Source organism: Eurytemora carolleeae, unplaced genomic scaffold (assembly GCF_000591075.1).
Source record: "Eurytemora carolleeae unplaced genomic scaffold, Eaff_2.0 scaffold746, whole genome shotgun sequence".
Classification (NCBI taxonomy): Eukaryota; Metazoa; Arthropoda; class Copepoda; order Calanoida; family Temoridae; genus Eurytemora; species Eurytemora carolleeae.
In genome coordinates, this window is record NW_019396773.1 from 70,449 (window position 1) to 80,191 (window position 9,743).

At 31.3% G+C, this 9,743-nt stretch overlaps 1 protein-coding gene across 3 annotated transcripts in view; it reads left to right on the forward strand.

Annotated features, from left to right (window-relative positions):
• The window catches only part of LOC111708535 (inactive ubiquitin carboxyl-terminal hydrolase MINDY-4B), a 50,263-nt gene that overhangs the window by 3,978 nt on the left and 36,542 nt on the right, over nt 1-9,743 (forward strand). For all 3 annotated transcript variants that reach the window (XM_023481938.1, XM_023481937.1, XM_023481939.1), the window contains exons 2-6: nt 1,505-1,574; nt 2,059-2,130; nt 2,562-2,635; nt 4,823-4,865; nt 6,197-6,322. In XM_023481938.1, the coding sequence (XP_023337706.1) occupies nt 1,527-1,574; nt 2,059-2,130; nt 2,562-2,635; nt 4,823-4,865; nt 6,197-6,322 (363 nt within the window). In that variant the 5' untranslated portion in view covers nt 1,505-1,526. The remainder of the gene's footprint in view (nt 1-1,504; nt 1,575-2,058; nt 2,131-2,561; nt 2,636-4,822; nt 4,866-6,196; nt 6,323-9,743) is intronic.

The window sequence follows — 9,743 nt, forward strand, 5'->3', positions numbered from 1 at the left end:
TCTTTTAACAATAATTTTAGATTTTCTATAAAATGATATTCCAGGGCCCAACAGGTTATATAGCATAAATATGTGAAGTACACCTGCAGTATGGAAACAGTACAACAAAATGGCCGTTTTACACTTTTTTCTAGTAAATTCCTCTCTATATATTCTATTCTCTATGACTATATATGAATGCATCGAAAAAAATCTATGATTTTATGTTGTGAATTCTGAATGATTTCTTTGGAATTAAATTGATTTTTTTACGATCCGTGTCGAATATTGCAACTTTCTGAATTAGTATAGACGCTAGCGCTATGTTCTTCGGTATGAGTCGTTTTTTAAAATTTTCAACTCATAGACACAACAGATAGAAGTAAGATTGGTGGCAATCACCATCAAATATTTATCGACATCGCCTATTTCATTTTTCACGAACACTCCCTCTAATGTGGAAGACAGCATCGTTTTTAAAATGTTTAAAATTGTTAATTCACATTAAATTATCAGTTTCTAAGTTATAAACTTTACTTGTGGATGTCCAGGGTCCGTCAGTTTCCAATCTAAATAGATATTTTTGAAAAGTGAACTTGTGGATGTCCAGGGTTTGTCAGCTTATGAATGTCCAGGGTCCGTCATGCAACTTTTCTCCGTTTTTCCAATATATTTTGCATAGAATATTTCAGACAAAGATACACGACCTTGAAAACAATAAAACAAATATTTTACTATGTTAGGAGTCTAACCAACGCATTCATATATAGTTAATATTTCATAATATATTTTAATTGTTTTATATACAATGCAATTTTAACGACGATTGTTTGGCCGCCAGGTGTCTCTGCTCTCGATGGTTCTGTGGTTCCATGTGGAAGAGACACCTAGCGGACAAAAAATAATCATCGGTTTAAGTGCATTCTATATATATAAAAAAAAATATATTATGAAATATCAACTACAGGGTGTCCCACGAAACATGACAGTTGGTATAAATAGTTTAGAATGTCTTCTTCCATAATTTGATAAGTTTTTAATGCGAAAGACAATAATAAAAATATTATTTAGGAGTCATATTATCGTAAAATTAATTTCAAAGTAAACTATACTAGAGCAAAAGATTTTTTAAACGAAATAAACTGCAAACAGCCTTTAATATCTAATATAGTGTATGGAAGACGACATTCAAAACTATTTATAAAACTTGAAATCTTTAATTCAATTGAAACTTTTTTTTCGATTTACAAAAATTTGATATTTCATTTATGCCCTAACGTGGCTTGATTCTTAAAAAAATAGTTATATATGGAAGGATTAGACACTTGAAAAAAATAATATTGAAAGGACGAGGATTTCGAGGTGGCTCGGACGAGAAAATGAGGAGAATGTGGCTCACACTCACCTTTAAAAAAGAAAATCAGCGATTTTTTGTTTTATTATCAAATAGGAGAATATGCTTTGCGATACAAGTAATATTAAATAAGAGGAACACTTCTAAATAATATTTATATGTTTATTTTAGACAAATCTACCTTTGTACTTACATGCTATTTTTCAACATGGACAGTGATGGATACTACAATAATTCTAGTGTAAGTTCATTCATAGTTTTTAATACAATTTAGTTATACCGCGCCATTGCAGCTGTATTACTTTTTTCAATCTTCGGTTTTCACATTTAATACATTCAGAGGCGTACACAGGGGGGGGCTATGGGTAAATCGGTGTATTCCCCCCCAACACCGGGAAAATTCCTGAGTACGCCCTTGATTACATTCTGGCAAAAAAGTAGAAAAGTTATCTGATATATAATTTCATCCTATACTTTTTAAATAAAAGTATTTCAGTAGTGATTAAAAAATCTATTTCATCCTGAGATTCTGCACTAACCATGGGAATTCAACTCAGAATATATATATTCTGAGAAAATAATTCAAAGTGTACACAAGGGGATATGTACGACTGTGGTAAAAATTGCTTTCCAGAACTTAGAGTGAAATAAAGAAGGATTAATATATCGTAATACGAATCACTAAGAAGATCATTACGTCGCTTTGTTTCTCAATTGATGTTCAGGAAATGCCTGAGGTGCCTGATGTTGCTATTCTCTATTGTGGAGAACTTCCTCATCATAAGATGGGGATACGAGTAAGTATTTCAAGAAAAGAGATTTCGTCGACCCTTCTCACCTCATTTTTGTGAATCAAACTTTTTCTTCAAGATTCTTTTGATCTTATTAGTTTTTAGAACATTTTTCAAAGAAATTTTCTAATTCTGACACAGTCATTTTCTTTAAAATAAGAGCGAATGGAGGGGGTTAACAAATTATAGTTCTATTTATATGTATTAAGTTCACTACGGTAAATATTAAAAGAAATTGAGTCTTTGCCACAAACTCTGATTTTCCAATCCCTATATCTGTGCAACCCATTGTCGTAGAGCTTAAACATTTCAAACTATGAATACTGATAGATTACATATTATAAGTTTGAAATATCAAAGGTTGTAAAGAAATAGGAATTAGAAATTTGAGTTTGTGGCAAAGAATCAATTCCTTTTTTGTTAACACACTTTTTTAGTTGAACACTTACAAGAATTTTGACGAGGGTTCCACGGTTGGAAGAATTATGGGATACAATGATCTCAGTGACAGGTTTTTATTAAATGATAAAATATTTCCCTCAAAAAACCGTAGTTTTAGACCAATATTTACGATTTTGAACATTTTTGACAAAAGAATTTGATCGAATTGTGTAAACTGCCTTCGATCATTCGTGTAGCAACATTTTTCAAGTTTGAAAATTTGGAACTCCTGTGATGCAAAATATTTATGTTTTCTGAAAAAATAAACAATTTCTGAACAATCATATCATAAAGCTAAAACCTTGCCTCAAACCCTTCTCTGCTTACACAGTGGTAAGCGATTATTTCAATACAATGAAGACGACTTTTTTACTTAAGTTTTGATTGTTAACAAGCTTTTTTCACGAATTACAAGTTTACAAGTGATTAAAGAGAAGCTTTTTTCATTGACAGCTTCTCCTGACTTCTATGTTTATGTGTATCCATACTTTTTAACAGCTTAATATAAATCAAAATTTAAATCGAAAGTCGTCTTCATTGTATTGATATATTCGCCTACCACTGTAATATTTTATTAATACTGTCAGAACTCATGATTAATGTTTAAAATTCGGTGATGGTGATGAACAAAACCTCTGTAGAGTAAAAAAGTTAATGTTTTTGATGTGTAAAAAATAAAAGTTTAATTTTTCGAGATCTTCTTTGTTATTAAATTTCGATTGAGTGATGCCTAGAAAACTTAGAAAAGCTGTGATCTATAAATTGTTTTTACGACTGCTAGACTGATATAGTTCAGTATAATTGTTAGTTTATTATTTGTTTTCACTATATTCAAAAATGTTGCAATTACACATAAAATATGGTTTTGCATCATAATAAATCAGTTTTTATCGTTTACATGGAATAAGCTCTAAACCATCCACTGAGCTTTTGATGTGTATTTTAGTGATTTGCAGTACCAAGTTTGTAATGTGTGCAGTAGAGATGTCAACGTTTTGATTTTTCTAGATTTTAGCTTTCGGTACGATAGTGTTCATCAAAAGTATTAACGTTTGAAAAGTTACGTTGCACATTATGAAACTTTATGGCATAGAGTAACGTTACGTGATAAATTTTCTGCACTTGAATACCTTATACAACGTTAAGCTTTAGTAAATGTTATTGAAAAAACAGTAAACTCCGTTACGCTTTTGCATTTTCCGTATTAAAAAACTTTCCCAACGTTGCGTTAAAGCTTATGTAATAAAACCACAATTTTTTAACGTTCCACTTTCATGCAAGGTAAATATTTTCAGAGACCTTACGTTACACTTTCACTTGGTTTAAGATCTAAAAGATGACAAACGTTTTGCTTTTATAAAACGTCATTGGGGCATAGTTCTGAACGTTAAAATGCATTTCAGTGNCGCTTTTGAAATTAAAACTCAGCCCTCATAGTCTAACGTTTTATGAACAACATTTTCATCAGACATATATCTAACGTTAGACTAATCAATTTAGTATTCAGAGAAAAGTTATGAAAAGTTTTGATTTACAGAATTACATTTTTTTAAATGTTATACGTTACATTATTGAAATTTATACTCTGTAAAAAAAAACTTTCATTTCCTGATTATTAAAATAATAACCCATTTCTGCAACGTTGAATTTTTCATTATACTATAAGGGAAAACGTTTCAAAACGTTTTCATAAACAGTAATACATTTTTTCAGTTATACAACGTTACACTTTTTATAAGTTGAACTTTGAAATAGAAATCCTTTCGTTACGATATTCAATCAAATCAAAATTCATTTTTTAAACGTTAGACTTTCAAGCTTCCCTTGGAAACAAAACATTTCTTTACGTTATGGTCAAAAAAGTTGTAGATATTAGAAAAATAACGTTACATTTCCACAAAACGCTAACGTTGGGGGTATATTCCTCTAACGTTAACGTTTAACGTTAACGTTAGGTATGAGATCCTATAACGTTAACGTTAAACGTTCACGTTATATAGAATATATCCAAACGTTACACATTATTGTAACGTAACGTACGAAAACGTACATTTTACGTTACGTTACACTATCGTTGACATCTCTAGTGTGCAGTACTATGTTTATATTCTGCAGAAGTTATAATTTTATTACGTTACTTAATTTTACGAGTACTAAATACATAATGCTAAGTTCCGGCCCTCAACACTTAAGATTATTGGGACACTCTGTATATATTATACCTATATTTGTTGCATAATTATGTTTATTATTCTAGAAAAAGCAACAATGATCTGGATTTCTCCGAGTTCATGACCAAGGTTGGAAATCCGGATAAAGTTTGAAATCAAAGTGTTTCTCACAAAGTATGGAACTTCAGAGAGAACTGCACTGAATTCGTTCAGGGCAGTTTTCATGGCATGTTCGTTCCCCTCTATGTCAAATATAGGTTTTTAAAATAAATTGAATTGTACAAAAAATCTAACCTTTCAGTGTTCTCCCATCATCCCATGTACCTTGGGTAAACGGTTCATGAAGAGAACGAATTATTTGGTGTACAGCCTAACAAAATAATTTAGTATCTTTGTTTTGTCCCAGTTTTACCTTATTAAATAAAATAATCCAGTTTTCCCAGTTTTTGGAAAATTGCTCTTAAAAGCACCATTTATTGGTCGAAACTGAAAAAATAAAAATTGTGTCGCATTTTACAGGTCACTGGCAAATATAAAGTATTTTTCTAGATAGCTCGAAAAAGTGTCGAATATCATGTTCAATGATCATTGAAATATTATCTTAAGCTAAATGACCAAAAATCATGTTTTTTCTGTTTCGTTTACCATTTTTCAATAAAATTATACCAGCTAAACAACACTGCTAGAGTGCACTGCAGAATCCGTCTAAATGTTTTATTTCTTCAGTTAAGCCATAAAATGTTGTTTTTAAGAGCAATTTTGTATAATTCAATTTATCAAACCTACATTTGACTCAGAGTCCTTGAAACCTTGGAAACTTTTTTCTTTCGTTTATTCTTTTTTTCTGTTCATTCTCTTTCTCTCTGCATGATTCTAGAAAAATCCAAATTCAAATTTAAGATCTCTTATTAGATTTTGGTTGTCAGCAAACTTTCATTTTTAGTGGTTTCCTTTACATATAAACATTTGCACAGCTTATTAGTTTTGGGATATTCAGCTTAGATTGCAACAATAAGTTAGGATTTCGGAATATATTTCATCATTAATATTACTAGCTACCCAGGTTACTAAAAGTTACTTCCGCCGTTCACCCCCACTTGAACGATTTTACCGGGAAACTTAGCTAGTAAAGTCGACCTACTCACCTTAGAATCTCAAAACCAAGCTAAGAACATTCCCGTGGGTCTTCCAAGTTCTCCATTCAAAATTTGAGACAAAGATCGGTCCAGAGATTCCTGAGTTATAATCGGACAAACAAACAGACAGACAGACAGACAGACAGACAGAAAGACACAAGAACAGAAATTACAACTTTACGTATATATTTGAAAACATAAACAGCACCCAATCAGTGAACTTTAACCACTTTTCCTACATTTATTTTGCTACAGAGCAAACGCCAAGATTTTTATAAATGTCGTCTTAGTTTTGAGATAAATTAAATTGTTGATATTTATTAGGAAGAGCGGAAAGCAAGTGAGGTTAGGGAGAGAGAAAGGAAGAAGATGGAAGAAGCGAGAAAGGAAGAACAGGAAAGGCTCCAAGAAGAAGCTGATATGGAGAAATTAAAACTTCTTAGGGAAGAGGTGATTAATAAAAATGACACACATTTGTAGATTCAGAAATTCAAGAATTGCAACGCCTCATTCTTTAATTTCAGCGCATTCACACATTCTTTTTTGTGGAGCGCAAGGTACGTGGTGTGTACATTTTATAACTAAATACACCAATTCTTGACTTACGTTTTTTTAAAAGAAATTGGCAAAATTCTCATTTTTTTTGCGCGAAAGTTTGCAACCTTTGGATCAATATGAACATGTCAGGTTTAAAACCTTTCAATCCACAATTGATTCTCTCAAAGTCTTAATAACAGTGATAACCAGAAAACTCTGAAATAGAAGGACGACGTTTAGACTCAAGTTATGGCTTTGTATAGTCCAACAAGCATGGAACACAGCTATTGTGCAGTGTTATAAATAGATCAATTTCGCTTAATTAGTGATTAAATAAGTGTCTAGTAAAATTATTTGCTTTGTAACATCAAAAACACTTAAATATTGCTAAAAAGTCGTCTTTCTATTTGAGAGTTTTCTGGTTATCACTGCATTTTTTGATCATAATGAAATTAATATAACAGAAGTCACTACTACAGTTATACCAATTAATGACGGCTCTTTATCTCTTTGGGGTTGTAACTGATCAGCCTACATGCAGGATTTATCTTGGTTTGGTTGACAGAGGTTTTCTCATTTCTTACAAGTAACCTTCTTTCATGTTGCCTAAAGATTATTGACCGGCCATTGTAAAATTACATAAACATTGTCAGAGGCCGTTCCTTCCGTAAACTACATTGGTCGACAACTTGACGTCTTCTATATTGGTCGTCAAATGTACGGAGAAATATCTATCTATCAGATAAGAATTTAGCACCAGACATCTAGCGGCCAACATATCGTCCCCCAAAGTACGTGAACTACACGACCACTTTCTAAGGAGAGAACGGGCTCAGGTGTAAATCAAACTTTGATTGAATCTTCTGCCTGGAAATGGTGGGCTATCACATCATCCAGACAGAACAAACACTAGGCCGAGAGAATATCAGAAATATATGACGACGATATTTAAACATTGATTTTCTTTATTATTCCTGCGAGGTGGGGTAAGCATTACAATTAAACTATGCGAGGTGGGGAAACCATTTTTATTAAGAGCCACTTTATAGAAAATAAAAATAATTGATTCAGAGAACATAAATAAATAACAAATATTTTAAAACAAAATTTAGTTATAGTTTATAAATTATAACAATTTAAATGCCCTTAGATTTTTGAACTGAAGAGTTCCTATATTATATATATTAGATAATATGAAAACAAGAAAGGCCAAATATACACATTAAGTAGTTTTTGTTGTACTGAAGATTTTTAATATCACAATTTCCTTACCAATCATAATGAATGGAAACATTACATAAATTATAGATTTTATTGATTCTAATAAATAAAAAATAATAATTTTATCTTACTGTTTGTATCCAATAACTGTCAATACGGTTGAACCGATTGGACCCAACTTTTGTGTGGGACCTCACATGGCCCTAGGGAAGGTTTATGAATGAACAAAATAAAAAAATTTGCCTCCATCAAAATTCGATTTTCATTAAATTTTTTTAAATTTTGAAAATCCACGAAACTTTTTGTTTAAATCCGCGAACTTGCTTTGTTTTGTTTTACAAATTTACAATGTACACGAAGAGAACATGTTCACAATTAAAATAGAAGATGCCTATTATATATATTAGTCACAAAGAATAACATGAAACTAATTGCATGTTAAATGTACATATAGTACAACTATACTGATGGTAAAAGTAAACAAAACAAAATTTTGTAAACATTTACGTTATAAAATGACACAAATTTGTATTGCAAGGGGTACTAATGTATCTTAATTTACAAATATGTATCCTCTTGGCTTCACTGGACTTATAGAATGTCGTCTTCTAAATATATTCGAGCCTGGTGTTTGTCCAGTCTGGATTATCTACTGTGTCCTCCTAATAATAGGTGTTTGGCAAAGAGAATAGAAAATATATTAGAGGGGAATTTACCAGAAAAAAGTGTAAAACGGAACTTTTGTTGTACTGCTTCCATACTGCAGGTGTACTTCACATATTTATTCTATATAACCTTTTGGGCCCTGGAATATCATTTTATAGAAAATCTAAAATGAATGTTAAAAGAAAACCAAATTATGAAATAGGCAGCTTTCATAATTGACCAATGATCCTTTCACATAGACTCTATGCCTTTCGCCTTACAAACGATGATTTTGCGTTATAACTATAAATCAAATGATGTTTTTTATTCACCTAATTCATTATAAAGTATATTTAACAGCTTTAAAAATTCGAAATTGAAATGAATTACGCCCAGCGACAGTACACTGCAGTACAAAAGATGCGTACACTTCTGAAATAACTTTCCTTGCATTAAATCCTTGCCTTTAAAGGACTTTAAACGTAATCCCAAATGGCCAAAGAGAATAGAATATATATTAGAGTGGAATTTACTAGAAAAAAGTGTAAAACGGCCATTTTTTTGTACTGTTTCCATACTGCAGGTGTACTTCACATAACCACCTTTTGGGCCCTGAAATATCATTTTATAGAAAATCTAAAATTATTATCCAAAGATTCCAAATTATGAAATAGGCTGGTTTCATAATTGACCAATGATCATTTCACATAGACTTTATGCATTTCACTTTACAAACGATGATTTTCCGTTATAACTATAAATCAAATGATGTTTTTTATTCACCTAATTCATTATAAAGTATATTTAAAAGCTTTAAAAATTCGAAATTGAAATGAATAGTCTAGGGAACATACTGTATTAATGTACTCTACTGCATATAATTTGTGAACATTTACATGATTTGTACACTTTGAACTCCCTCTCAGGCTGAAAGGGACTGAAAAAATTCATACCGAGAGATTCTTTAGATTCTTCTCTAATATATATTCTATTCTCTATTGTGTTTGGTCATACAAGCTCCACTCTGCACTTGTGATCTGGTAACTAACAAAGCTTTTCAGAGTTTTAGAGTTGAATTGAATACAATTAAACAGATTATTGTAATTATTAAACCAGTTTTAGACATTCCTGAGCTTGGAAAATGTTTTTTTTTACACGTAGGTTGATCAGTTCGATCCCCAAGAGAAGATGAGCCGTCCTTCAGATCATGGGATTGACCAAATTCGACAATTTTGAACCATGTTAGATAGTTCTAACATTCGAGAGACATTGTGATAGTGATTTTATTACGTTCGGACAACAAGCAAGCATTTTAGAGGAAAAAGATGAGAGATCTAACTTATATGAATGTTGAATATTTATGAAAGTAAATTTTTTAATCTGCTTGACACACTAACCAGATGTCCCCGATTAAAAATAGATGTTTTAATCTGCTTGACCCAATACCCAGATGTAGCAAATCAAGGTA